This window comes from Fusarium mangiferae, assembly GCF_900044065.1.
Source record: "Fusarium mangiferae strain MRC7560 genome assembly, contig: FMAN_scaffold002, whole genome shotgun sequence".
Taxonomy (NCBI): domain Eukaryota; kingdom Fungi; phylum Ascomycota; class Sordariomycetes; order Hypocreales; family Nectriaceae; genus Fusarium; species Fusarium mangiferae.
In genome coordinates, this window is record NW_024573922.1 from 929,466 (window position 1) to 957,441 (window position 27,976).

Sequence of the window (27,976 nt, forward strand, 5' to 3'; positions counted from 1 at the left end):
CTTTTTCTCCTCCTCATTGACCTCAAAACCATGGCGACGCGCGAGCGATCGAGTAATACCTGCTTACGGTGCGCTGAGATCAAGCAGCGCTGCAAGGGTGGCGTGCCGTGTGATCGGTGCAGTAGGCTGAGCCTACCTTGTCGTCCAAAGGGGTACTCGGGCTCGCTTTCCGGGGAGTTTGGGCTTGATGGTGGCGATGGGATTTCTGTCGGACAGCCGAAAGCAAAGATACGCAGGGTGCAGACAGGTTGTTTGACGTGCAAAAGGCGTAAGAAGAAATGCGATGAGCGGTAAGCACCAACCTCGTTTGTCTTGACGAGCCTGATCTTATCATTGTCACAGGAAACCCAACTGTGGCGATTGCAGGAGACTTTGCCTCGACTGTTCGTGGCCGACAGAGAGGGCTAGTAGACCGAGGCTCAACAGCTGGACCAATGAATCATGGCTTAGCGCAGAACAAGTCCTCGACCTGTCTTCGGAGACATCGCCAAGCCCAAATCCTTCGCCAGGTTCAGTCCAATCCAACGTGGACCTGAGTATCGCCGACTTGCTATGCCAAATGTCGACAGCCGTTCCTGTAGAGGGTGCCGACGTCGACATGGCGGCGACGTTACCAGAACTATCCTGGGACTTGACCACTGACCCAGGCTGGCTTGATATTCTCCCGGAAACACCTCCCATTGCGGAAGACTCACCGGACAGTCTACCAAATACCACGCTCACTCTGTATACGCCGAGTTTGGTGCCGGACATGACATCTCCTCACGACAAAGCATTGCTAAACCATTACTCAAATATCGTCGCCTCAGTGCTATCAAGGCATCCAAATACGACATCAAACCCTTACCTCAGTTATCTAGTTCCCATGGCCGTCTCAAATCAGCTCATCCTTCATTGCGTCCTCGCTTTGAGTGCAACGCATTGGCAGAAGCTTCAACCCGACATGCGAGATAGAGCACTGTATCACAAAGGTCAAGCGACGCAGTCTTTGGCCGGTCTCCTACCTCATGTAGATGGGGGTTCAGTGGATGTCGCGTTGGTATCCTGCCTACTTCTGTGTATGTCGGAGCTGTTCGATGGTACCTCAGCAGGATGGAAGCTTCATCTCCAAGGCGCAAAACGACTCCTGTCAACAGTCAAGTCTCAGACCGGTGGTAATCTGGCAGGTCACTTCAAGTTCTTTGTCAAGCTGGCGCGCTTTCTAGATAGTGCAGCGACAACAAGCACGTGCAAGCCTCCTCTGATAGATGACAAGACAGTGGCAACTACACCCGAGCCGACTGAAGATGCCAGCAACGACGATGCTGCAGTTTATGGAATACCGAAAGAACTGTTTCACATGGTCGATCGTGTGAACAATCTGGCCAGCAAACGAGGAACAAGAGTTGATGAGGCTTCCGAAGCTCTATTTCGCGAAGAAGCTGAGAGAGTTCAAGGGAGATTGGATAACTGGGCCTACGACTATGGTGGTCTCGCAGGCGCCGTCGCGTCCTTGTCACCAACAAATGACGACGTACTCCATGCAACAACCGCTTACGAATGGGCACTCCGCCTCCGACTCCACCAAATCACAGAAGGCTACTCACTTAGAGAAAAAGTATTCGAGTGTGTCCAGCACATCCTCGACTCAGCACAGAAAATCCGTTATGGCAGTCCCCTCGAGAGCTGCCTACTATTTCCTCTGGTGATGGCGGGTGGTGCATGCAACTGCCTTGAGCAAAGAATGGTTGTACAAGATAGGCTGATGATCATGGAGCGGACTTGTGGGTTCGGATATGTACATCAGAGCCGCGAATTAGTAGAGACTGTTTGGAAGAGAAGGGAAACCGAAAGTATGGTTAATTGGGCGAGAATTCGGTATGAGGAGATGGGCGGACTAGCACTATACTGATAGCAATGCAAGATATTACGACAAGACGCAATTGTACTCGTGAAACATTTAAATAGAAGGCTATCAAATGAGAGGACTATTTTAAACAGGCTATACACTCCAACACTATCTACGAAGAGACCTGCGCATCATTGACCAACCCAGCGATATGAGCATGCATATCATAGGCACAGACCTCATCAATCGTCAACATCCCCGGCTTCGTGTTCTTGCTCGACCAACCAATCCTTTCATTCAAGTTCTCCCTCGCACGCTTGCTCGCTTCTTGCAATCTTGTAGCGCGTGGCTTGCGTTCCGCCTCATACAGCTTAAGGCGTTGCTCAACACTCAAGTCTGAGTACTTCTTTGAAAAGAGGATTCCCAATGCGCCTGCGTCTTCGATGGCCATGCAAGCACCCTGACTTTGATCTGGCATCATGGGATGCGCAGCATCGCCCAGCAGTGTGCAACGGCCCTTGGTCCAGTAGGGATAGGGATCGTGGTTGTATAGACGCCACATCTTGATGTCTTCGGCGTTGAGGAAGAGCTTGATGAGCTTGGGATCTAGCCCAGGGAACGTAGAAGCAAGGACGTCGCCAGTGGTGGAGATGTTCCAGCCATCTTCCTTGGTATCATTCTTCTCAGCTGGATAAAAACAATAGCATGAAACAACGTTGTTATCGCTGCATGCTGATAGAACAATCTTGGTCTTTGTGTCACCGCCCCAAAACTCGATTGCCTCGTTGTTGATGTACTCCTCGAGGCCGAGCTCACGTAGCTTGTCGGCGTAGATGATGCAGCGATAACAGCAAGATGTACTGGGCACGAAATTTGGAATAACGCCAAGTTGCTCCCGCATAACGCTTCGGATACCGTCTGCGCAAATGATGGCATCATGTGTAGCCTCATTACCATTCTCAAAGGTGATGTGACCAGTTTCAGTGTCAAGCTTGGATGCCTTGTGCCATGTCTTCAACTCAGCAGGCCGACCTTTACCACATTGCGATAGAGCAGTGTCCTTGAGGTGATTATGCAGGTCAATTCGATGAAAGTTGTTGTAGTCTGTGCCGAAGCGTTCGCGATAGTCTCCCAAAGGGTATGTGCCTTCGACTTCTCCAGTAGAATAGTCATGGCGGATGAGGTTTCGCAGGATGACTGGCTTGGCAGCGGGAATGTCAACGTCCCATTCTTCCAAGAAGCGAGAGCCGTTGGAGGCGACTGAAAGCGATGCACCGACTTCGCCACCAAAGTCGTAGCGCTCGTAGAGAGTGACTTGGTGACCGGCTCGTCGGAGGGCGATGGCGGCGGAAAGACCACCAAGACCGGAGCCGATGATGCCTATTGAGAGAGACGTTTCTGTTCGTCCAGGCATGTTGTGTTTTGAAGAGCTTGTGTGGATAAGGTGAGGCTATGATTGAGCCGTCTGGCTTAGAGATCCAGAGAGGTGCTACAGAATGCAATCAAGTACTTTGTAAGATGTGATTGAGTGTTTCAATGAGAAGATTGTAATTGAAGTTCTAATTATATGTATCGTAGTCTTATGCCCGGCGCTTAAGTTGTGTCATTACTCTCGTTTCACATCATACCAACCCCAGCCTGTTCCGCCCTCGGACGACTGAGGCTGGAGACCACTATCTCAAACCGCGCGGACCGCTATCAACACGACGAACCCAAGAACCATTCCTGGGACCTCGAAGCGACGGGCGGGGAAGTAATCCACATGATTTCATTGGTCCCGCCCATCAGGATCCGACGGTTGCAGCTTTATCGCGGTCTAGCCCAATCTAGATAGAGTTTACCGACGTATCATCATTCCCCAGGTTTTTGGAGTCCAGACTCGGAGCTATGACTTGAACTCTGTCAAGATAACACTGCAACTGCTCATGTTTGGCTACTAGATGTCCTATAGGTGGTATCGCGGGCTCGAGGTACTTAACCCTGTCTTGTCGTCCCATCAAGGCATCTCCTTTTGGCTTCAGTACAGGCTGCCTTCGTCTACCGATCGCTACCTTGCCACCGATTGAACTCTTCATTCAAGTGTCTGACTCTTTGTTCAACTTACAACAACTACTTGTGCATCGGACAGGTGAGTACCTAACAACTTGCACTTCTGCATCTGTCTAACATCTTTTGGCAGCTTCACCATGACTCCTACCGACAACGAGAAGATCCCAGACATCATGCGTCCTCCTTCCGTCACCAAAGGCTCAGTCCAAGATGTCATCAGCGAAACATCCCTGAAGCCGATCACCCGCAAAGTCGACTACCACCTCGTTCCTCTTATGCTAGTCTGCTACTTCCTCCAGTTCCTCGACAAAGTCCTCATCAACTATGCCAACATCATGGGTCTTTCGGAGAACCTCCACTTCACTGGAAATGACTTCTCCTGGATGGCCACCGCTTTCTTCATCGGTTTCGCCGTTACTGAGTTCCCTCAGGGTGTCTTGATCCAGAAGTTTCCCGTCAGCAAAGTCCTTGGCCTCAACGTTGTTCTCTGGGGTATCGTTATCTGCTGCTCTTCCGCTGCTCATAACTTCCCTGGTATGACAGCTGCGAGAACTCTTCTTGGAATGTTCGAAGCCGTTATCTCACCCGCCTTGATCATGATCACTTCACAGTGGTACACCAGAAGACAAGCAACCCCAAGAACCGGTATCTGGTACTGCGGTCTTGGTATCGGCCAGACTGTTGGTGGACTGATCTCTTTTGCTGCCCAGCATGGCAGCCGAACCAGCAGCTTCCAGAGCTGGCGCATCATGTTTGTTTCCGTTGGCGCCTTCAACGTCATGATTGGTCTTCTTGTTCTCTTCTGGATGCCTTCCAGTATCAAGGATGCCAAGTTCCTCACAGAGCAGGAGCAGGTCATGCTTCAAGAAGCACTTGATGCTGATCAGGGAGGGAAAAGCACCAAGGTCTTCCGCCGCTCTGGTATTTGGGATGCTCTCAAGGACATCCAAGTTTGGTTGCTTTTCCTTAACACTATTCTCATCGTTATCCCATCAGGCATCATCACGACCTTCTCTGCTACTCTGATCCGCGGCTTCGGATACGACCCCAAACAGGCCGCCCTTCTCAACATGCCTGCTGGCGTTGTATCAGTGTCGGCCACTTTACTCAGCACTTTCGCCATTCTCTACGGGTTCCCGCGATGGTTGGGTCTTTGCCTTCTCATGGTCCCAACTCTGATTGGTGCAGGACTCATGTCCTTCTACTCCAGCAGTCAAGCCGGCTCCCTCGCTGGTATCTATTTGATCAACTTCGACGTTGCACCTCTCGCACTGATTTATGCTCTTGTCGGAGCCAACGTTCAAGGGTACACCAAGAAAGTCACTACCAACGCCATCGTCGCTGTTGGCTTCTCCATTGCCAATATCATTGGCCCCCAGACTTTCCAAGCGAAAGATGCGCCAAGCTTCATCCCAGCAAAGATCACCGTCTTCTGTGTTTGCGGTGGCTCCGTGGTCGTTACTATTCTTACCAGAATTCTTTATGGCCTTCGAAATAGAAAGGGGAGAGTTTCGCAGGATATTGGTCAGAGTGGAGAGGTTGATCCGGATACCATGACGGATAGGAACAATCCTAACTTCTTCTACGTTTACTGAACAAGACGAGTTGGTTACATAGTAGTTTATTGTTTTAGGGATGAATACAAGCCAGTTTAACTATCACATCTATCTCTCTGAGAAATGGCTTACCCTCTTTCTGGTCATAGTACGGTTAGAAGCATCACGGCACTGAAGTCTTGAGGATTGTAAGTATTTAATTGCGCTATTCAAACTAATTGGTCCTAAAAGCAAGACTACCATGGGTTTGCGATTGGTCCACCGAACTGCGACCTGTAAGCAAGAGCCGTTCGGCGAGGAATTAGATCCATGAGCTCACAGGTCGTTGGCAAAGAAGACAGGCTTGGCAGCATGTTTGTTGACGCGAAGGCTCAGCTGGTCGGGTCGCGAGTAATGGCCGACAATGTCCAAGTTCTGCTTCGCCTTGTACTTCTCCTCAAGGTTGATATCAGCGTAAAGAATACCCTCCTCGTTAGGAGCAAGGGGCTCGACAAGTTCCTCTCCGAAAGGCGAGAAGATCATACTGAAGCCACCGCCAGACTTCTTAGTATAGTCATAGCCCTCAACGTTTGCCTTCTTATGGTTCTCCTCAGTCATGATCTGACTTGCCAGAAGAACGAAGCAGGCTCCCTCCATGGAGACGACGTGAGAGAAGGCCTTGCAGCATTCGGGAGTGATATGGTATGGCCACTCGGGGACGTGCCGGGGGAAGAGAGAAGGCCAGCTGGAGACGTGAATATCGACATCCTGGGAGTATTCATAGTAGCGGAGAAGTGTCTGGGTGTGCTCCCAGCAGTTAAGACCAGCAACCCTGCCGAATTTCGTGTCGGCGACATTGGTCAGAGACTCGCCCTGCCCGTCACCATAGATAGCACGCTCAACGTGGGTGGGCTTGATCTTGCGGCGGTGAAGAACAATAGTGCCGGTCTCGTCGATGAAGGACTTATCCCGTCAGCAGACCGAAAGGTCCAATTGGTAGCACAACTCACCTGTGCGATGTAAAGAGTTCCCCTGTATCTCTCACTATATCCAAGGACTACAAAGACGCCTGCCTCTCGAACAGCAGCTCGAATCTGGTCCATCTCAGGTGACTCTCTCTCCATTGAGTTCTTGAAGTACTCATTGATCCATGGTGCGTTCTCGGTAGGCGAGTTGGCCCAGATGCTCCTAGAAATGAATAAGCTGATCTGTCCATGTTTAGTAAGTCTTGTACTTACCATGGATATCCCGGAATGAAGACTTCAGGGAAGCCGATAACGTTGGCACCGTTCTTTGCTGCCTCTTGGATGAGACCGATGGACTTGTTGACACCGCCCTGGAGATCGTTCCAGACGGGCTCGGCTTGGATGGCGGCGACCTTGAGGGACTTGGACATCTTGATAGATTGTAGTTGAGGTTGTGAGTTTGTGTTGGTGGTTGTGTTGTTGGTGCTTGTGTTGGACTGAGAAGGATGATGAGATGAGGAATTTGAGGGTGATTTGCTCCTCTATTTATACTTGTGAGGCTGATACTTGTATTATGGCAAAGATGCGACGATATTTCCTATCTCAGCATCTATCTGTCCTTGGTGGGGATTGTTTGAGGGGTCTATCCGGATATCAGATTACCTGGCGATCATCACGGTCGGGTGATTGATTCCCGGATAATTCCTCTCCTAGACCCCATTTACCCCAGATATGCCAAACTTAATCTCCGCACGCCGGATTAATGATATCCGCAATTCCACAATAGGCCACAGTCAATATGCGATTGGTTACGTGTCAGACCTCGCTCATGTCGGAAGCAGGATAATCAATATCCTAGAACTGGATTAAGCTATATAATCAGACTAGTAGTACCGAAGACAAGACCTCATTAAAGTCCTAAGCTAAACAAAAAAGTCCAGAGATGACTCCCCAAAACACTGGTCATACGTCCAAGACTCGAAAATATCGTCCAGCGAATAAACATGCTCAAAGCTACCCTCCGAGCCCTGATCATGGAAAACCACAAGATCGTCCATTTCATACCGTTCAAATTGTCTCCTACTCTCTTCATTGATCTCTTGTGCGAGACCATGTGCCCAGATGTCGATTTCCCATTCCCTAGCCAGCGACAAAATCGCTCGAATGGACCGATTAGCCCAATTCCAATTCACATTCATCTCGTACAGAGATTTCACGCATATGTAAAGACATCTCATAGCCTCGCTCCTGCCGTAATTTCCTGTTGACTTAATGTGAAGAAGATGGATGATTGCTGCAGTGAAGGCTGGGTGGACTCCTGAGACAGGCATATTTCGCTATGCGTTGTCAGTTTGCTGGGATAATTAAGATCAGATGATCACATACCATTGTGTAATTCTTTCTGAATATCTGTAGAATCCTAGCCATCTTGACGGCTGATTCCCTGCAGGACTTTGAGTGAATATCTCCTCCCTCTGGATCATAGGCGATGGTGCTCTTGCCAGGGTTGAGAAGCTGAAAGAATGGTCGATGAAGTAGCAATATTGCATGGTGGTATTGTAAACTGGAGAATAGCCGTCAGTAAGACACCCTTACCAGATCCATAGTTACTCACTGAAACTGATAGACATATGGCGGAGAACATTGAAGACTGGAACTCGAGATTTTCAAGCTTTTCGGCAACTGGTCAAAGAGTCCGACAGCTTGGAGATGAGCTTTCATAACTCTGTCTTCTCTTTCTTTATCAGTCCACGCGTATCTCTGTGCATATCTGTATAACGTCAGCTGCCATCCCTTGCCACTTAAGTAGAGGTTTCTCACAGCTGGTCGATAACCTCCGAGGTAGCGAGCACAAGGTCACAAGTATACATCGAGTTTTCCAGAATGTGACTTGTCGGATACGGAGCGGATATTCCATACTGATAGTCAGATAAGAGAGGGCTATGTTGGGTAAGTCCTTTTGGTTTGGTCGTTGTGATGTTGTACTCTTGGATACTGGCCGGCCGGCCCATACCAAGGCAATAAAGTCTATTCTCATCGTTAGTTTTCGAAACACGTCAGTGCTCTTCGGTGGTTTTACTTGTCTAAGAAATATACACCCCAGAATGTGACATTCCTAGCCTCCACGTCATCAGCGGATACTAAGCCTTTGGAAGCGTACGGTGAGCAATCACAATGAAGGCCCAGGTTCATGGCCATCCTGGTCGCCATGCCGATGTACAGGAATCCGAGACCCTCATTGTCAATAGTTGCCCAGTACAGGCCCAGGAGGGCTGTTGCTTGAACCGTCGACGTCGTTGGCGCTTCACATTCGTAATGAAGCATAGTCTTGGCTTGAGCAGCAAACGCTTCACCAGCCGTATTTGCGTCATCGGGATCAGTTCGAAGCTCTAATCTCGGAGAGTACCGCGACGACATTGCTAAAATCGCCGCCATTAGAGAAGGCGTGCAGTACCGACCACTCTTCTCGACGTATAGATCCCTGACGAATAGCTCTCTTGGGACGATGTACTGCCAACAGTTCTGCCATCGCCAGAAAATCTCCAGTAGGTGATCGCGCATCTCGTCAGAAGGCGTGATGAAATCGGACATTTTTTCAGCGGCCTCTATGCCGCGAAGTCTGGCTTGGATCGACGATGGAACCTTAATAGAGTGGTTGGGAATGATGGAAAAGTTGCTGGATGCGCCGAAATACCGCAGCTCTCCAATTTCACCCAGAGTGAAGCACCCAAGAGCGTTTGCGAGATCATCCATATCTTCTTCGCTTGTGGTACTGTTTGGTTCCGGTTGAGAAGCTTGGGTAGTGCTTACGAAGGCCACCTCCTCATGGTCACAGCTACTGTTCTTTGCAGAGTCTGGCGTCCCAGGATCACCATTGCGCTGGGCGAGTTGTTTCTCCAAGCTTGCGACACGGGCTTCCAACGCGTTTATATATGCATTTGTATGTCGTCTATCCATATATGTTAGTGTAAGTTCTGCCATAAAGCTGTGTTGACGTACTTTCTGTTGCTTTCAGCCTGGGTATACTCGCAGTCTTGTTGGCGGTCGTAGCATGCGCTGCATCTTGGCTGACTGCCATCGCACTACGTGAAGCTCGAGTCAGCCACTGTCAAATAGATTGAGGGCATGCAACGTCATCGTTCGTATTGAGGCTCAACTCGTGCAGGGAGGGGAGCATTACCTTTGTTCTCTTGACCCGGCAGCCGTTACAGGCTACCGAAGCCCGCTTCCTGGGGTTAGGTGGGGCAGAATAAACAGCCGTCGTAGACATGATCAAATACGTGATTCAGAGACTTGAATTCTTAATGCGTGATCGTGTGAGAAAACAAGGAGCCGCGGTGATAGAATCTGGGGTAATAATTGCAAGTTCTCCACTGTCGTTGCTGCCCAGGCCCAGGGCAACGGAAGGTTTAATGAATCCGAGGGGAAGAAGCTATTCCCAAAGCACGATAGCTTATCTGTAACCCTCTCGGAACGATTGGCATGCTAGAGTCCGAGCTTCACTGCTAAAGCTGATAAAGCTAGATCGGTGGTGTCACTAGTCCAGTCCTGGGAAGCATCGTCAAAAGCTGTGATAAATGCATCCATCGAACGGTCTCGATGTCGTTAGATGGACGGAGGCTTCATTGTTGAGATAGCATTGGGTTACGCAAGCTGAATGGCACCTGCACCACTGCAGATCCGTGGTTCATATCATCAGGGTTCATGAATTGAGCCTCCCTTCTGTGGGCCAGCTTAGGGTAGTGGAGATTTAATCCACGTACAAGCTAGATTGTGAACGCGAAGTGCGCTTGGAGGTAATAGAATCTTATGCTTGACTCTTTAGAATTATTTGTTTATACTTTGTATAAGAGATAAGATAGGACACAGAAGATAGGCAGTTGCATGTATCCCGAGTCTGCTATCATTCGTGTCTACCGAGAAGTTTGACTCTCCCCCGCATCACCCTGCGTTAGCGTCTGGATATTTGATACCCGGATTGTGAGCTACCGAACAGACCAATCAAGTTGCACCAGTTTCAACACTGACTGGGTGGTATTCTGCCCCCTTTTCTGTTTATCAACAAGGGTTCTACCCGGTTTGAATGACTTATCAGAACTCTTGATCTTGTATCTGCGTTGTGTAGCTGAACCAGCGTCGGAAAGGAGACCAATAGATCATTTCGATGACGTATGAGGCCCGAGCATGGAAGACCAACTCGCGGGACGGATGAACCAATCAACATCTGCAGTTTGCCAATTTTGATACTACATCCAAATAGGAAATGCATAACTCCGCCTGGACCTCTTCCCACTTTTTCCAGTCGCAAAAGGCCCTCACAAGCGAAAATGGTAGTCCTGCACTTCAACACGCCAACATGTCAACGTTGGAGACGAGGACATGTCTTCGCAGCCAAAAGGCTTTAGAGCATTGAGTGTCCAGCCACGGACGCAACCTCGGCGCAGTAAAGGATGCTTGACGTGCCGCAAACGCAGGGTCAAATGCGGTATGTCATTGTCTTCAAGGAATTCTGTTCACGGCTGATGACCATAGATGAACAGCGACCAACCTGTAAAAGGTGCAGTAAAGGCTTCCATCCATGCCAATACGATGACAAGCTTGTATTTGTAAATCATTTACATGATGCTGCCAAAACTGTCCGGCCTCAAGATGCCGAGCTTCAGTCTCCCGATGCCTTGACTCAACGGGGGGACTTCAAGCAAATGCCGGTCACAATCGACTTGCATGGCTTCAAGAATGAAGTAGTCATATCTTTCTTCGTCAAAAACCTGTTTGTACTGGTCAAGTCACCTCTCGAAGACGGATCATCGATCCTCAATCTTTTCTCAAGCGAGGCAGATTCAACAGCAGGTATGTCAGGCTTATGTGTTGCAGAAGCCTTCTTCTCTACTGTGCACTGTATACCTGAAATGAGAATCCATGCCTCTACACTGTATGGAAAAGCTACCCAAAAGCTAAAGGTCGATCTTGGAACGAGGACTGAAGCGTCGAGGCCTCTCCCTCATGCCACCATATGGAGTGCGCTGTTTCTTGGTGTATATGAGATGATATCTTCTGATTCCATGTCAAACTGGCTACGACACTGCCATGGCGTTGCAGCATTGGTACGGCAGCCTTGCAGCAATTGTTGATTAGATTTCGCTAACGTTGAAAGACGGAAATAGCAGGACCTTATGGATTCCAGATGGACGCGGCAAAGCCCATTCTACAGATCAACAGACCATTCATAGTAAGTTAATTTACTTTACAACTGACCTATTGCTAACGCCTTTCAGTCTATCGGTGCTATGGTCAACCGAAAACGCATCTTTCTAGAACAAGATGAGTGGAAGCATATACCATGGGCATTGCAACCCATGTCCAAGACGATTGGGGATTTCTTACAAGATATCTTGTGCGACATCCCTGGAATGATGGAGGATCTCGATAGTCTTTCGGATGCGAAGAGTTGCCCGTCGTCTACAAAATTTATAAGTCAAAAGCTGCAGACTTCTTTTGAGCAGCTCAACTCTTTACGAATCTCATGGAACTTTATGTATCCTCATAGTTGCTGGAGACAGAAGAGGGTACACGGATCATCAGAACTACCCCATGACACACTGGAGCAATTCCTATACTTTTCTGATCTCGAAAGAGCCATCGAATTTGTTTCCTTCAACACAACTCACTTGATATTGCATTCAATATTGGGGCAGTTGATATCATTGCCAGACAACTGTTGCATCTTCGATGCAGGTATGTCTCCTGACGAAAGTCGATTTCCAGAGGCATCGGAGCTTGTGTTCTGGAACCATGAAAACCGGTACCGCAACGCACAGGCGATATGTCAATGCGTTGATTATATGTTACAGAACGAAAGTGGTGCATCGGGAGCGTTCAACTTGCTATTCCCACTGAAAGTCGCTTATAATCACCTGAGCGGTATTCCGATCTTGCAGAAATGGGTTGCAGGAGTTATGGAAAAGATATCTACTACGAAAGGGCTATTCATTGGGGCGCAGATTCTAGAGAAATATTGAGAACTGCTTTGCTTGCCCGTCCGCCCTGAGCTTCACCAGCGCTCGCCATTAACGCACTGATTGCCGCTACGGGTAGCATTGGGCAAGGCTGGAAGGTGTTCATTGAGGTAATTGACCGTTGTTCCAATGGAATTCTACAACAGTCACCCACTGATCATATGTGCCGGTGATTCCGGATAATCGTAAGAAAGCGGGATTCTCAGCTTCCGTGGTGGGGCCGGATCGCGAGGTGCTCTCTAGCGTGGCTCCGCCGAAGCTGACGGATCGTCATCTCAGACTACTCTTTCAGGAACTGGAGCGCGAGGTGAAGTGTTAGTTAAGCTCGGATATGGCACTGCCACTGATCCAAGAAATTATTGAATCATGAGCGCGTCTGCAGCAAGATTATTATAAAGTAGTCTCTTCTCGCAGTCTCAGTCAAGTCGATGAAATGACCAAAGTCTTTTCTTTCATTGTCATCATGCAGCTCAAGACTTTTACGTTGCTTTTCGCAGTGCAAACTACCATTGCTAGCCAAGTAAAATGGGCAGGGTAGGTTTAACTTGATCATCTACCTAAGGAGAAACTAACTTACATGTGCAGTGTCAACTTGTTTGGTCTCGCCAACGATGTCAACATCCTCGGATCAGCTTACAACACCTTCCTCGACCTGTCCTGCAAGCCAAGTTATCACAGCTATCCATACATAAACACCGTTGAAGACTACAAGTCATGGCACGACAAAGGCTTCAATCTATTTCGAATTGCTATGGCTTGGCAACATGTTCAGACGTCGCTTGGGGGCAGCCTGAATGAGACCAACATGGAAGCAGTTGACAAGCTGGTAAGGGCTATTACCGATGACGGTGGACAAGCCATCCTGGATATTGTATGTTAAGACAGTATACCAACTCCAATATTCAAAAGCTTACTATTCTAGCACAACTATGCACGTTGGTACTGCGCCGTGATTGACCAACCTGAAGTGTCATTCCTCAATCCCAACATCACCGTTACGAACGACCTCTTTGCCGATCTCTGGACAAGGCTTGCCGAAAGGTACAAATCAAACCCCAAGGTCATCTTCCAACTCATGAATGAGCGTATGTAAAACTTCGAGCATCTCTTAACCGATAGTCCGTTACCCGTAGTCAAACTGACAGTTCTCTAGCTCATGATCTCGACATTGCCAAATGGAGCACAACCAACCAGGCGGCAATTCTTGCAATCCGAAACGTCACCGACAAACAGAAGATTCTTGTCTCAGGAACACAATTTGCTCGTCTCGTTGACTGGGAAGCTTTCTCTCAACCAGGCATCGGTCCCGGCCTCATTCAAGACCCCGCCAACAACACTCTCTACGACTTCCACCAGTACTTTGACGATATCGCTGGCGCATATGGTCTCTGCGAGCCCTGGAGTGGTTTCGTCAAGAGGTTTGAAGAAGTCACTCGCATCTTGCGCCGCAATGGCTTTCAAGGAATGGTCACAGAGTTTGGAGGTGGACCTTTCCCCCAGTGTGCTGACACGATTCAATCTATGCTGGCATTCCTCGATCGCAACAGTGATGTCTGGTATGGATGGACTGCTTGGGGTAGCTTCAATGAGGGCTCGGACTTGTACCTGAGTTTGGACAGGAACTCGACCTACAACCTTATCACTAGGACTCTGGAAAAGTTCGTTCCGAAGTAGACCATGCAGTTGATAGAATCTGAGGAAGTTCAACGGGTGTGACAAGGCGAGGATAGAATATTGTATCTTGGAATTATCTACATGACGAAAATCAAACTGAGTTTCAGTCAGAAGGAGCTCAATAATATTCTGGCCATTTAACTTTGCTAGTTCAAGAGAGAAACACCGCGTGCTATAGGAAGGCAGCACTTCATTTTTCTGGCTTCTGCCCATATACAACGTATCTTCGCTAGGTTAGCTCAGTGCACTGCCAATATGGTTCTTTGACTTACATAGGCCAGTAAGAATGAATGGCTCTGTCTTTCAATTCGCGGCGAACCTTGGCGAGTAATACATCCAGCTCTTCTTTAGACCAACCGAGGACACGTGTATAGACAGCAGAGCTAAGACCTTCAAGGCCAGAGCTAATGTTTTGCAGATTCCAAGCACCTACACGCGGTCAGCACATTCAGAAACCTATAGAACTGGAGCAAAGATTAATTCTTACCAAGCTCCTTGTGCTTCTTGTCTCTTGGCCAAGTATTTTGAGGCCACTTGAACACGACCTGTTGGACGTTCTGAAAGCCCTGGGCTTCGAGCTGTTCCTTATACTTATTCGCCCCATCGAATGGTCTTCCAATCATCTTTGTGCCGTCCAACAATTTGGTGACCCATTCATGAGTTGCCGAGTCTTTTGCGAGAGTTCCATCATCGCTGGTAATTGGATAAATGTCTGCCAGTTCGATCCAGCCGCCGGGATTGAGATTGTCATAGGCCTTGGCGAAGAAGCCGGGCCAGTCAGCGATGGATGCAGTCATCATGCGACTGTAGATGAAATCGAATTTGACATGAAATGTCCACGGCTCTTCAATATCGTCGACCTGGAAGCTCAAGTTTGGAGGGACGAAAGGACTCTGGATGGGGCTGAGGTCAATGCCGATAACCGAAGCGCTGGGATGCTCATCGGCGAAGTCCATAGCCCAGAGTCCAGTGCCTGTCCCAACGTCGAGAACATTGTGTAGTTGACGACCTTCTCGACCAGCGGGCGATAAATAGAGCTTGTCATCAAAGGTGAGAAGGAAAAGATGATGTTGCAAATCGAGCCTATCCTGCTCCTGCTCGTCGTTGGGTATCACATACTGGCCGTCCTTATACGCGTGATAGGTGCGGCCATTCTCCTGGCGATACTTTAGAATGCTTGAGGTAATTGACGAAGTGGAGCTCCCTTCAATTGAACCAAGAGAGTCAGTATCGCTAGCCGTGTTGGTATCAGCCTCATCAACTTCTAGCGCCACGGGATCGGCAGTCGAGATAGGATCAGCCATTATGTCGACAGTAATAATAATAGGTGAGGGATAAAATTGCATGTCGTGATTGGAACGTGAGGGGCACTTCACATGCTGGCTCGGCTAAATACCCCGATGTGTTCATCCAAAACCAACAGACTAGCGTTCTCCGACAAGGATGCTGTAAGGTTAATTGAGTGATTCTACCAGCGCAACTATTCTACAATGTTCAATGCTCAGAACGCGAAAACTTTACTAACACCCTCCGCGAAATTCTTGGCAAGAGCTTTGTGAATAGCGACACCAGCATGATATGTATCAGTCCAGAGGCACTCGTTTCCACCATAGCATGTCGCATCCTTGGCCCCATACTCTTTGAAGTTCTTGACTGCGGTGTCAAAAGTAGGTTTCGTGTCAAACACGGTCACCTCGATACCTGAGCCAGACTTTGAAAAGGTAGCAGCGCGCTCAGTCAAAACTTTGTTATAGGCAATGATGTCTGCGCGAAGCGTTTTGAGGTCTGATTCGGACTGGCCGATCATAGCCGGAATTTGGTCCGCGAACGCTGGTACGATATTAGTTTTGGGCTATGGATTAGGGAGAAGCGGCTTACGAGGAACAGTGAGGAGGGCGAACTTCTTCAATCCAGTCTCGGACAGCGTCTTCAAAAGCTCGAAATACCGATCCATAGTCTTCTCAATTGGCGCTGCTGATTTCTTCCAGAATGGTTCACCGAGATCATTGATACCGATCCATACGGCGACAAGTGTTTCTGCAGAACTGATTTTGTCTGCGACATATTCTTTGTACTGGGCCACTTGATCATCAACGCAGTACTGTGCATATGTCGAGACGATTTCCTTATCAACTGTAGCGCCAGTGACAGCAAAGTCATAAGTCAAGACCGTAGAAGTATTCAGCACGCTAGTTAATTGGCCCACCCAGTTCAATCCATTTGCTGTTGTCTGTCCTGGTAGAGCGGGATTTCCGAGAGGGCTGCCAGCGCTAGGCAAGTCGCCCCCGGGCCAGAAGCCAACAGTCGAGTATGAATCGCCACTAGGATTCATAAGAATGATAGCTTCAACAATTCGACAAAGAGAAAACTTACAAGACAACCAGGTTCTTGGCAGCACCAGCAGCTCTGGACAGTACAGGGGTAGCTGTCGCCTGGGACAGTCCAGCTGCCAGACTCAAAAGTTGAGGAAAGGACCGCATTTTTAAGAATAATACAACGAAAAGAACAAAAGATCGGAGGAAAACAGGAAACACAAGTTATCAAACTTCCATGACATGGGCGCTTTAGCTTTTAAATTGATCACCCTGACCCTCAATGTCTTTGCCAAGATGTTTCATCCGGAAGATTGGTAGCGTTTCACAATACGACATCCTCCGATTGGTGGAAATGGGATGGTGATTAGAGCGACGAGTGATATCTCGCTCTTGAAGTGAGTTCAATGAATGTCAAAGGAAATACAATTATAAATTCTAAATTAATATAATAATATCGCGAAGAAGTAATTCTTTTCATGTTCATGGAAATGTGGTGACGAGCATGGAAAGTATAGCAGTAAGAGATTGGCTTACTGACCATCACAGCCTGTCAATTGTACAGCTTCGCTGGTAGTACCTGGTCAAAGCGTGTTATGTCCAGTTGGGCCTCGCGGCTGAGCGCTCATATTCACCACCAAAGCATAGCAGTCAGAAAGATTCCAACTTCGAGGGCAAAAATCCAGGATTTTAGGTGTAGCGACAGGAAGATAATATGACTCTTCGAAAAGAGTTGGAGTCGACAGAGCTAGCCGATTTGGGGACGAGGTTGACCAACCGGGCGAAGGGGAGTTTTTTATTTGGGGTAGTTGGAGAGATTGGAGCAACATTGAGATGCAAATGTGGCGAAGACGAAGCAAAAATTGAAGAACAAACATAGAGTGACCTATTTAATTTTTTCTCTTATCTCGTTTTGATTGATTGAAGATATGAGTTCCTCGGCTTGATCCTTATCAATCTACCTCGGCAGTCTTTGCCGACCCACAATCACGACTTTTGCTTGTGGGCCTTGGTCTAATTTACAATCACATGGCACCGAGAATGTCTCCTGATTTTTATGTTTAATATCCTTTGACACTTCGACTTTTCTATTTGTAGTCATTCCTTCCTTCTATTAAGATCCTGTATCTCTGACCTTGGAATTAGATTCTGACCCAGTGTACGATTTGTTTATTTTATACCCTATCACGTAAATTTCTTCCTTAATTTTCTCCACCGAGCCTTTTCGAGATGGCCAGTATCGATAAGCCGCTACCAGAAACCCAGGTCTCAAGGCCTGGTGACTTCGAAGCTGTCAGAAAGTCTGTCATTGATCTTCTCCGCCAGCCTGACTATGACGATGGAAGTGCTGGCCCTGTTCTTGTGCGCCTAGCCTGGTAAGTCTAAAACAAACCTGACAAACATCGGTTCATAATTAAGGTAGTCTTTAGGCACTCTTCTGGCACATATGACGTAACAACAGATACTGGAGGTTCAAACGGCGCGGGCATGCGCTACGAGGCCGAGGGTGGCGATCCCGCCAACGCCGGCCTTCAGAATGCTCGCCTCTTCCTAGAGCCCATCAAGCGTCTTCACCCATGGATCACATACTCAGACCTATGGACACTTGCCGGTGTAACGGCCATCCGAGCCATGGGCGGTCCGGAAATCGATTGGCTTCCGGGGCGGACAGACTTTACCGACGACAGCAAGCTTCCACCTCGCGGTCGTCTTCCTGATGCGGCTCAAGGAGCAGACCATATCCGAGACATCTTCTACCGAATGGGATTCAACGACCGGGAGATTGTAGCCCTCAGTGGCGCGCACAGTCTTGGACGATGCCACACGGAAAACTCGGGATTCGAGGGCAAATGGGTCAACAACCCGACACGATTCTCGAATCAATATTTCCGCCTCCTGCTGTCTGAGAAGTGGACTGAAAAGACAGTCCCCGAATCTGGTGTTCTTCAGTTCTCTTCTGTTGACCCGGACACAGAAGAGGAGTTGATGATGCTTCCAACCGATATAGCTCTGACAACAGACCCCGAGTTCTCCAAGTACGTCCGTCTTTATGCCGAAGACAAGGAGCTGTTCTTCAACGACTTCAAAGCAGCATTTGCCAAGCTGCTGGAGCTGGGAATAGCAAGAGACGCAGAGGGGAACATCACAAACAGCGATAATGAGAAGGGAGGATATAGAAGCGCGCCAAAGAAGAGTGATTCGGTCTCGACAAATGCAGAGTTTGGGCAAGGGGCCAAGACAAATGGTTGTCCTGTTATGCACGCCAGGGCAAAGCTCTGATGCGTTGTTGTTAATTTATACCCGTATAGACTATAGATGGGGAAAGAGATAGACAAGTGTAATTAGATGGCTATAGATCGAATTCTTATAACTACGTCAACGCGGAATTTATTTTACTACTTAAAGCCTGTCGGTTTTGAATACTCCGTGTAGGTAGTAATACTTCTGATACATTCCATTTTCCCCTCATTGAGTATTAACAATATCTAGACATATTTGGCACTCTGATGGAGGTCTCTCAGAAAACATTTTGGAACCAGTGGATGGGCAAAAGGAAGTCAGTATTTGCCACGGCACATATCAAGGGATCTTATTGGGCTGCGCCAATCGGCAACGTAGCTCACTCCCTGATCTACAAACATCACCGCTAGCGCTGCACGTTGACTGTTGTGATATATCCTGGTAGCTTGGCGTGCATAATACGAGCTTCCCTTCATGGCAGGCCTCAATTTCTTTGACGATTTCAAGTGGCTAGGTTTACGACAGTGAATCCCCATCCATTCCAACCTCATCGACTAAATGGCCGTGTACAGTCCCACGCCTCCCCACTTCCTCCCCTCACTCTGACCCAAGTAAGGCCAGGCCTTTTTAAACATAATCATAAATTCTGTCTCTCAACAAGCTGAACCATTCGCACCCTTACTTGGCTGTGACCTGTTCCTCCACCGTGCTTCCAACTTGGAAACCAGTTTCGTAATTGACAAGTTCTTTTTCAAGCTTTCCGCCTTCTTGGTCTTCAAGAGATATCCTATGGTGAAAAGAATCGTCACAGCCACGACAGACGCCACTGCCCACCATTTGAGCGAGTTCCCAAGCCCAATCAGTGGATCCATGTTCATTGATAATAGTGCAGCCACTAAGCTCGGCGGGATGAAAAACGATGCCAGTATGGTGAGTTTGGATGTGTTGCTGGCATCAGTCAGGCTGATGGTCGAGTTGACAACGGTGCTGAGACGGTCGATCCGCATTTCGTAGTCCTCCAAGCGTTTCTTAATAATCTCCAAATCATCTTGGTAAAGCTTGAAAGACTTGTCAACCTCGTTTCCTTTATCATCCAGGACTTGGCTCATGGTTGCCTGAAGCATATCCCGTGCTTGGGGTACCCATCGCCGCCAGAAATGGAGCTTTCTAAGACTCTGCTTCTGATGGTCTGTGCCTCCAGACTCGGGGAAGAATGATGGGTTCACGATTCCCCAGTCGATTTGGTTGAGCCGGGCGTTAAGATAGTCAGCGAACGTCAGCCACTCGCCACATACCAAGTGCAACAAGCACTGGATCGGAATGGAAAGTGGTTGATTCGCACCATCTTTAGGCTTCGAGAAATTGGTGCTCTTCTTGGCCCAGAAAATGTAGTCTTCGAACCAGCTCATTGGGTTTCTAGCATCCTTGGATCTCAATGATGGCGGGATCTTAAGGTCATGCACTGCGTCTGGAGGGGCATCGGTGGTTCCGAAAGCAGGAAGCTCGTCCCAGTTGGGATATCCCCGCCAAAGAGGATACCCGGCTTCCGGAGTTGGTTCAAGTAAAAGAACACCTTATTTTTGACAATGGTCAGCCTGGGATTCCTGACCTAAATCAGTATGCTTACCGATAGTTGATTCTGGGTTTAACCAAAACGTAGCACGACTGCGCATATGTCCAACCTTTGCATCAACTCGGCTCTTATATTGAGAAGACTTTCCTGCAAGCCTTTCCCATATAGTAGGATCTGGATCCTTATCCCAGAAAATTTGGTTCTTATCTGCGTCAAGGCGTCGCACAACATTGAACTCGTCGACTTGTTCTTTTGCTTCCGCAAGCTGGCTTTGATTCTCAAAATACCGAGAACGGATCAAGCGAAGCTGAAACCACGTCTGTCTTTCGGCATCAACCTGAAGTATTGACGGCTCGCGCCATCTGTCGCGGATGTTGTTCCAGACATACTCGGTAATATGAGCGCGGAAGAATCTTGGATCAATAGCTAGCTCAGATCCAAGGATTTCGATCACGTCTCGTGAAAGGTCCTCGACGACAAATAAGCTGAACTTGACTCCTGATTCAGGCTTTTTTGCCATTTCAATAGCGCTTTTAAGATCTTCAGACCTATGAAGGTTCTTGTCTGGGTGCTGTTCTGCCTGTCCATCTTCTTTGAATGTCAGGCACGCGACATTCATCTTCGTGGCTCTTTCTTCTTGTTGTCTTCTTCTCTCTTCGGTTTTAAGGTCAGTGTCGAATTACTTTAAACGTGTTGATGCTCACCTTCGATGTTAGAATCATATACATAGCGGCCTTGCTCATTCTTCTCCTTTTCTTCTCCTGGGAAAATACACCAACGCGTAGGCACAGTCCCAACTTCCATGAAATCATGTAACAGCTCAAGCTGCGGCCATCTCCTTAACAGGCTCTCAACATACTTCAAATAAGGTCCTCGCTCCGTGGGCCTGTAACCTTTCAGTGCTGGTTGGATTTCTACGTGAAGTAGTACTCACCCGTTCCAATTTTCATCCCCAAGGCGAGTTCTAACCTCGTCCTTCTTCTTATCCTGGTATGCGTCTCCGAGCTGTGAGTCGTGTAACCGCATTTTGGGCAATGGGTTGGAGATGAAGTGCTCAAGTTATGGTGTCTTGAGTGAGTATCCTCTAGCGTGACTTAGGCTTTCTTTATTTTGTATTACCCACGGGGTATTTGTAATTCACGAGTCAAGCCTCTTGTCACCGCAAAATGGCAAGGCGAAAACAAAGCAATAGCTGTCGGAAGCTGGCTACTGTGATTGGTGAGGTTAATGAGCAAGCGCCAGCTTCACTGCACATAAATACGACATGTCTCATTTCCTCCGAACATCACATACGTTGTGTAACCGATGCGCTGGATGCAGCCTACTTGAACCATGCAGCCCGAGTCGCATTTCTTTTTCATCAGTCAATCCAAGAAGTGAATGTTCATGCCTATTGTTATGAACCATTCGTTCAGCAAAGCTCTCCTAAGTAAATAAATTCCAAGATTGTTAACAAGTCTGAACTCTCCGCGCTACTCAGGCCATGATAGACTATGACATCAACTTTTTCAGCTTATGCACGTTGGTCAAGGATCGTCGGAGAAGCGGCTTCAGCCGTCCCAAAGTTTCAGCCAGGCAGGGTTGCGAGTGGACCAAGCTAGGAGGAGAATGCATGATTATGGGGCATATACACATTTCAGGCAGCAATTCTAACAACCCATTGTTTCCCAAACTCGGAGCCTGATTCGGTACGTACTCTCTATTCGGAAACAAAGTAATACCGCCATGGAATTTCACCCTTCTATACCAGCACCACTGTGGCCTCTGAAGCCTTGTCCAAAATCATGTCTCCTTCAGTCCTGTTACTGTAAAATCTAGATCGAGTCCAGAAAACGCCAATACCAATTCTTGTCATACCTTTATCGTGGCCGTCTTCTTCACCTCCTGATGCTGGTGTGAGAAGCAATGTGAAATATTCCTTCTCGGGCACTTCCATGACAAAAAGGCACGAGACAGTCGGCATTTCAGCCCCATCAGGAATTTTGCTATCCAAAAACGCCTCGCCAAAGATTTCGTCACTCCCCGAGGCTGCAAGAACGTGGTGCCGAGAGTCCTGTGTAACAGAGCGCGCTCCCAATGTTGCCTGGATGATCTTTCCTTTGACTGTCAAGCGGGCAACTTTCAGAGGTGATGCGAGCGGGGTTCCTTCCCATTGCAAATCACTCTGTAAAAGCTCGATCATAGAGGTCATTGGGGTCGTGTGTACATATCCCTTGATCCCGCCTTTCACGGACATCCAAGACCATGATGGGATGCTTCCCGGCTCACGGATCACCCCACGCATTTTCGCTTCCCACACAAGTCCATTTGCGAGATCTTCTTCCCAAAGACCTGCCAGGTAGGTATAACCAGTCAAGTTTCTGAACATTTCTGTCAGTCCAGCGATGGCATTCCATTTGTCGCTTTGGTAAGTCAGATCACGACTTGAGTAGTTTGTCACCATTCGATACCAATGTCGCAGATAATTGTTTCCATCCTCTCCAGGGCCTTGCTGCACAATATCAGCCCACTGAACCAGACCACCATCAAAGTCTCGCGGTACATCGATCAGTCCATCTTCCGTGGCGTAGCGACCAGGACATTTCCAGAGCCACTGCTCCTTGCCAAAGCAGACAATTCTCGACGCCAACACGCCCTCTTGCAGTGTCCAGCCTCTAGTGTTCAAGGGTTCAGACATCCTATCAAGCTCTCGGTGAGTTTCCATGCGGACACTAATCGTTTCTCCATGAATCTTTACGCATTGGGCGCCTTGGAAGGGAAGAAGAAGACCCATCTCTGGGGTATCAGATGAAGTAGCTGCGAGCGTAAGATGTGCATTCGTATAAACAGATCCCATCTTGACTGACTCGGCTTCCCAGTCTTCACGAGAGTCTTGAATTATGCATAAGCCGTCGATCCAAAGATATCGGATTCCCAGGTAAAGCGTAGCAAGGATAGTCTCCCTCTGTGTCAGAGGTAAGTCGAAGAAGTCGATTCCTTCTGTGTGCTTCTCGAAATTCTCGCTTGTCGTTTTGAAATGGAGATCTGGGTTGGCACCCCAGCAGTAGCTCAGAGCCGTGTAAGTTCCAGTTTCTCCCTCCTCTGTCTCTCGTAGTTTGATCTTGATGTCTTTGGGATCCGATGGAATGTCCACGCTTCCACTCAGGTCCAACACGCGCGTCGGGAGCTTTGCTTCCTTGGTGTTAGGAAGAGATTTCATGCACTGTTCGTGGTCTTTGCATTCGTTCAGCCACATCTTCAGTGTATCTTGACGCTTGAAAGGTTCTGATTCATCCAGTTCGTCGTGAGGAATCCAGAATCTCCGACTAGCAAGACTCCCTATCTAGACGTTAGACATAGGTTCTAGAGTAGTGATAAAGGCATACCTAGACGGGATGGCGAAGATATCGTTAGAGGTATTCCACCATTCGTGTAAAGTTGCCTGTCTCCTACCCAGCCAACTGCCATGATATACTTCTCATGCTTGGTCAACTCCACGGTAACAGGTCTTGAGAAGTTTTTCTTGTCACATAACTCCGGGTTACCTCGCTGAAACTCAGCTAGCACTGAGGTAGCACCGCGCTGCAGGCTAACTTCGAGCCATTTGCAAGTCGAGCAGGTATCACCTGAGTTAATCAGGTGCATGATATTGGGCTGATGCTGGATGAGCTGCGGCGGATCTGGATGAAGCATGAGTTGACAGTATTTGCAGACCCCATCTGCCGTTGGTCTCGTGAACCCCCACTCATCGGGCGTAGCGGGCGGGCCAGGGACCGGCTCAGTTCTGAGGTTCTGGATGTCACTGCCGCGGAGGCCGAAAATAGCGGCCTCCTCTGGTGACTTGTTGCTAAAGACTAGCATCGTCTTGGGTGGTGCTGATTCTTCTGAAGCCATGGTTGGAAGGTTGTTACGGAAGAGGCACTGATGATAGTTGCATGTCGTCAAGAAAGATATAGAGGGGTTAGGCGAGGGGATCACGTGACGTAAGCACAGCCCCCGCGAAGTCGTCCTTAATGTGGATTATAGCATGATGCTGCCTGGAATAGGCTGAAAAGGCCTTGGCAATTATATAGAAGGGGTAGGACTTCAGTGAGGTTGGAAATACAGTTGGGCAAAGGGTGTGGTCGAGAAACACTAATCGAGTCTAGCGGACACGCTACCCTACACCGTTCCGTTCAATCCCAAGCTGCTTACTTGTGAGAACAGGCAACCCTAACTTTCGGCATTACCGGATGAATGATGAAACACTAAAATCAGCGAGGCACAGAATTCATTCTATTTCATCTCTCTGCATTGGCCGAAGGAATGTTGCATCGCTCTGGTCTAACATCGAAAAATCTGGTAGGACTCACAGTGATGCCGTGTACACTTTTGGTTGAATTAGTTAGAACTGTGAAATTGAATTGTTTATCTGCAAAATAACTGGCATATTTATGAGACAAAGAATCTAAGAATGGAGCAAAAGCAAAGGGGCCATGAAAGAATCAAGGTTCACGGAATGTTGCTGACTGATTACCGCGCGGCACGATGGTGCGATGTCAGCCCCAACTGTACCATCCATCTGAGATCTGACGACATCTGGAGTATTAGCCGCGCGGGAATATATAAGCTACTACATCAACATGGGGAAGACTGTTGATATGTAATTGCTTATTAGTCTGACATGGTTGCAACTGTCAGCACATCATGGAGGAATGCGTACATTGATTAACATTAAATATGTGGCGAGGAGCCAGTCTTCATACTCAGTACATATCCACAAATACTATCTGCCATGTTTCTTGGTGCTCTCCTCGATTTCTTGGCTAACGCCTTTCACTTTATCACCTGTGGAATCTTCCTTGAACCGTCACAGAACCCAAAGAACATGTCTCAAAAGCCAAAACACATTGTCACAATAGGCGGCTCTTTCGCCTCTGTCAGGACAGCTCACAAGTTCCTCCAAGGCATGCAGCACAAAAGTGCAGGGCCGTACAAGGTGACGATGATCTCTCGCGATTCTCACTTCTTCTGGAATCTTGCCATGCCCCGCGCCATCATCCCAGGAACTATCCCCGATGATAATCTCTTCCAAGCTATTGCTCCTGGGTTCGCAAAATACGGTGGCAAGTTTGAGTTGATCGTTGGTACAGCCACTGGCATTGATATCAGCAATAAACAGGTCAAGGTTTATAAAGAAGGGCAGGAGACTCTCATTAGCTATGATTATCTCCTCATTGGTACTGGATCTTCGACTAAAGCCGAGTCACCATTCAAGTCCAGGGGATCAACGGATGCAACGAGAGAGTATGTTCATGCGTATCAGAAGCGCGTTGGCGAAGCCCATTCTATTATTGTTGCTGGTGCAGGGCCGACTGGTGTAGAGGTTGCAGGCGAGTTAGCGGACTACTATGGCAACAAGAAGGAAATTACCCTGGTAAGAAAGTCATCCACCCAAGACCAAATCAAGCTAACGACGTGTATAGATCAATGCTGGTTCAAGTGTCCTCGATAATCGCCCCGACAGCGTCTCCAAGTCCGCACATGGTCAACTCGAGAAGCTCGGCGTCAATATCAGACTTAACACAAAAGTTAATGAGTCTATTACGCTTCCCAACGGCAAGCAGAAAGTCAATTTCTCCGACGGAAAGACGGTAGTCACCGACCTCGTCATTCCAACATTTGGCGTGATCCCCAACTCATCCTTCATCCCACCTGATCTTCTTGACGCGCACGGCTATGTCAAAGTCGATCAATATCTCGCCGTCAAAGGTCGAGAGGATGTTTTCGCAATTGGCGACGTGTCTAATCTTGAGGCACCGCAGTTCTGGTTCGTGAATACGCAGGCTGGTCATATGGCCAAGAATCTTGTGCAGATAATGCTTAGAAAACCTATGATTCCATACAAAGCCTCGACAACTGGTATGCTATTCCTGACCTATCATGAAAAACAATGCTAATTTTTACAGCAATGGGAGGAATGCAGATCGGCAAGTCTGGCGTAGGCCATTATGGAAATTGGCGCATCCCAGGTTTTATGGTCCATGCGATCCGAAAGACATTGTTTGTTGAGCAATTGCCCAAGATGATTGACAATGGCAATTGATGCCTCCTTTATTTATTATTGATTTATTTGCTTTTGTATTGATTGAGGTTGGATGTCTTGGAATGACGTGGAAGCCGGCGTTTAGCGTCCGCTCAGGCTAATCTCAGCAATGTCACTGGCCCTGATTTCTTATCTTAGCTTCGAAGCTTAGCATTTAGGTTCCACCAAATTCCCTGTACGTCATCGATCGTCCTCACCTTGTTCCTGGAATAAAACAGGCCAAGACTGCAACCTCGTGAATCTGTTTCCTACTTAATAATTTCTCGATTATTGATTTTCGCGATGCATCACAGTCTGCGTGCCATTGCGGCTGCAGCTTTACCTGCAATTGCTGTCGCGTCGGTCATTCAGCAGCCAATTGACAGCTTTGATCATACCCAAGGCTATCAATTCGATCCTCTTCTCCACCTCCCGGGAATATCGCCATATTTCGATGCCGTAGGCTTTGGATTGTCGCACGCTGCACCTGAAGGATGTACCGTCACAGCCGCGTCGTATCTCATCCGACACGCTGCGATTTACGCCAATGACGCCGAGTATGAGGACTACATCAAGCCGTTCCTATACAAGCTCGAGAAGCATCGCGGCGACTTCTCAGGACCGCTTGAATTCCTGAACAAATGGTACTCACCAATTGAAGAGAATCATCTCGAAGACGTCACTCCCTCAGGCAAGGTTGACGCGAAGAAAGTCGGTCGCCACCTTGTGAAACGCTATCGACACCTAGCGTCATCGGTAAAGCGCGTCATCGCCGATACGAAAGACAGAACCTACGACACAGCCAAGGCATTTCTCCAAGCGTTCCCCGAAGATGGAAATATCGAAATTACGCGTTTTGACAAGAAGGAATTGAACAACGGCACGCGCGCTCTTCTCCCTCACAAGGCGTGCTCCAAGTTCTCCAAATCGCCTGGTACAGAGCAGCAGCAGAAGTTTGTTAAGAACTACGCAAGTGGCGTCGCGAAGCGCTTACGTCCGTATACGCCCGACGACTACGAACTCGATCCCTTCGATGTTTTTGCGCTTCAATCAATTTGTGGCTACGAATCTGCAATTCGAGGAAAGAAATCTCCCGTCTGTGGATTGTTTTCTGATGCCGAGTGGCTTTCGTATGAATATGCCTGGGATATGAAATATGCTCACATGGTCGGGCCTTTCAATCCCCTGTCGAACTACCTCGGTTTTCCATGGTTGTATTCACAGTCTAAGCTATTCAGCAAAATCGACGAGAACTCAGAATTGATTGACGATGAATCATCAGGATGGCCTAAGGAGCAGCGCTTATTTTTCTTCTTCACCCATCGCGAAGTCCCTCCATTTGTCGCTACAGCTCTAGGAATCTTCAACTCGTCTTCCAGCCAAGGATACGATGAATTCCCCACTACACACGTCAACCATGTTCGAGCTTGGAAAATGTCTGATCTCATTCCGTTCTTGGGCCACGTTGGCATGGAGAAGATGACATGCAAGAGACCAGTTGCTAAAGACGGCACATCTGAGAAGGAGGAGTACATCAGATTTATTGCAAACACGGCACCCCGACCCTTGCCTTTATGTCAAAACGGACCAGGGGCAAGTTGTCCATTCAAGGAATTTAAAAAGATTGTTAGTGCGGGTATGGAGAAATATGGGGACTTTGATGGTGTTTGCGAGAACAAACAAGAGAAGGATGATGAGTTGTAATGCGACAGCACTGCGGCAAAACAGAACAGATTGTA

General features: G+C 48.2%; 14 protein-coding genes across 14 annotated transcripts; 7 read left to right on the forward strand and 7 right to left on the reverse strand.

Annotated features, from left to right (window-relative positions):
- Positions 1-30: 30 nt before the first annotated feature.
- FMAN_06412 (uncharacterized protein) lies at positions 31-1,891 on the forward strand (the record flags this gene model as incomplete). Its single annotated transcript, XM_041826809.1, has 2 exons — positions 31-290; positions 343-1,891. The coding sequence occupies 2 exons, from the start codon at positions 31-33 to the stop codon at positions 1,889-1,891; spliced, it is 1,809 nt and encodes a 602-aa protein (XP_041677835.1).
- Positions 1,892-2,000: 109 nt separating this feature from the next.
- Positions 2,001-3,242, reverse strand: FMAN_06411 (uncharacterized protein; the record flags this gene model as incomplete). Its single annotated transcript, XM_041826810.1, has 1 exon — positions 2,001-3,242. The coding sequence occupies one exon, from the start codon at positions 3,240-3,242 to the stop codon at positions 2,001-2,003; it is 1,242 nt and encodes a 413-aa protein (XP_041677836.1).
- Positions 3,243-4,014: 772 nt separating this feature from the next.
- On the forward strand, positions 4,015-5,472 carry FMAN_06410 (uncharacterized protein; the record flags this gene model as incomplete). The annotated part of the gene is made up of 1 exon (XM_041826811.1): positions 4,015-5,472. One exon carries the CDS (start codon positions 4,015-4,017, stop codon positions 5,470-5,472), a length of 1,458 nt encoding a protein of 485 aa, XP_041677837.1.
- Positions 5,473-5,748: 276 nt separating this feature from the next.
- On the reverse strand, positions 5,749-6,808 carry FMAN_06409 (uncharacterized protein; the record flags this gene model as incomplete). The annotated part of the gene is made up of 3 exons (XM_041826812.1): positions 5,749-6,375; positions 6,423-6,600; positions 6,651-6,808. The coding sequence occupies 3 exons, from the start codon at positions 6,806-6,808 to the stop codon at positions 5,749-5,751; spliced, it is 963 nt and encodes a 320-aa protein (XP_041677838.1).
- A 492-nt stretch (positions 6,809-7,300) lies between these two features.
- On the reverse strand, positions 7,301-9,648 carry FMAN_06408 (uncharacterized protein; the record flags this gene model as incomplete). Its single annotated transcript, XM_041826813.1, has 7 exons — positions 7,301-7,714; positions 7,764-7,941; positions 7,993-8,148; positions 8,199-8,405; positions 8,458-9,327; positions 9,378-9,460; positions 9,559-9,648. 7 exons carry the CDS (start codon positions 9,646-9,648, stop codon positions 7,301-7,303), a joined length of 1,998 nt encoding a protein of 665 aa, XP_041677839.1.
- A 1,109-nt stretch (positions 9,649-10,757) lies between these two features.
- FMAN_06407 (uncharacterized protein) lies at positions 10,758-12,397 on the forward strand (the record flags this gene model as incomplete). The annotated part of the gene is made up of 4 exons (XM_041826814.1): positions 10,758-10,863; positions 10,911-11,482; positions 11,533-11,607; positions 11,654-12,397. 4 exons carry the CDS (start codon positions 10,758-10,760, stop codon positions 12,395-12,397), a joined length of 1,497 nt encoding a protein of 498 aa, XP_041677840.1.
- A 460-nt stretch (positions 12,398-12,857) lies between these two features.
- Positions 12,858-14,068, forward strand: FMAN_06406 (uncharacterized protein; the record flags this gene model as incomplete). The annotated part of the gene is made up of 4 exons (XM_041826815.1): positions 12,858-12,928; positions 12,980-13,265; positions 13,317-13,479; positions 13,548-14,068. The coding sequence occupies 4 exons, from the start codon at positions 12,858-12,860 to the stop codon at positions 14,066-14,068; spliced, it is 1,041 nt and encodes a 346-aa protein (XP_041677841.1).
- A 190-nt stretch (positions 14,069-14,258) lies between these two features.
- Positions 14,259-15,372, reverse strand: FMAN_06405 (uncharacterized protein; the record flags this gene model as incomplete). Its single annotated transcript, XM_041826816.1, has 3 exons — positions 14,259-14,292; positions 14,341-14,497; positions 14,556-15,372. 3 exons carry the CDS (start codon positions 15,370-15,372, stop codon positions 14,259-14,261), a joined length of 1,008 nt encoding a protein of 335 aa, XP_041677842.1.
- A 197-nt stretch (positions 15,373-15,569) lies between these two features.
- FMAN_06404 (uncharacterized protein) lies at positions 15,570-16,548 on the reverse strand (the record flags this gene model as incomplete). Its single annotated transcript, XM_041826817.1, has 3 exons — positions 15,570-15,898; positions 15,947-16,389; positions 16,442-16,548. 3 exons carry the CDS (start codon positions 16,546-16,548, stop codon positions 15,570-15,572), a joined length of 879 nt encoding a protein of 292 aa, XP_041677843.1.
- A 1,062-nt stretch (positions 16,549-17,610) lies between these two features.
- Positions 17,611-18,660, forward strand: FMAN_06403 (Putative heme-binding peroxidase; the record flags this gene model as incomplete). The annotated part of the gene is made up of 2 exons (XM_041826818.1): positions 17,611-17,756; positions 17,811-18,660. The coding sequence occupies 2 exons, from the start codon at positions 17,611-17,613 to the stop codon at positions 18,658-18,660; spliced, it is 996 nt and encodes a 331-aa protein (XP_041677844.1).
- A 614-nt stretch (positions 18,661-19,274) lies between these two features.
- Positions 19,275-21,220, reverse strand: FMAN_06402 (uncharacterized protein; the record flags this gene model as incomplete). The annotated part of the gene is made up of 4 exons (XM_041826820.1): positions 19,275-20,194; positions 20,249-20,848; positions 20,899-21,080; positions 21,129-21,220. 4 exons carry the CDS (start codon positions 21,218-21,220, stop codon positions 19,275-19,277), a joined length of 1,794 nt encoding a protein of 597 aa, XP_041677845.1.
- A 715-nt stretch (positions 21,221-21,935) lies between these two features.
- FMAN_06401 (uncharacterized protein) lies at positions 21,936-24,067 on the reverse strand (the record flags this gene model as incomplete). Its single annotated transcript, XM_041826821.1, has 2 exons — positions 21,936-23,512; positions 23,560-24,067. 2 exons carry the CDS (start codon positions 24,065-24,067, stop codon positions 21,936-21,938), a joined length of 2,085 nt encoding a protein of 694 aa, XP_041677846.1.
- Positions 24,068-24,947: 880 nt separating this feature from the next.
- FMAN_06400 (uncharacterized protein) lies at positions 24,948-26,258 on the forward strand (the record flags this gene model as incomplete). Its single annotated transcript, XM_041826822.1, has 3 exons — positions 24,948-25,589; positions 25,639-26,074; positions 26,122-26,258. 3 exons carry the CDS (start codon positions 24,948-24,950, stop codon positions 26,256-26,258), a joined length of 1,215 nt encoding a protein of 404 aa, XP_041677847.1.
- A 282-nt stretch (positions 26,259-26,540) lies between these two features.
- Positions 26,541-27,941, forward strand: FMAN_06399 (uncharacterized protein; the record flags this gene model as incomplete). Its single annotated transcript, XM_041826823.1, has 1 exon — positions 26,541-27,941. One exon carries the CDS (start codon positions 26,541-26,543, stop codon positions 27,939-27,941), a length of 1,401 nt encoding a protein of 466 aa, XP_041677848.1.
- Between the last annotated feature and the right edge of the window lie 35 nt (positions 27,942-27,976).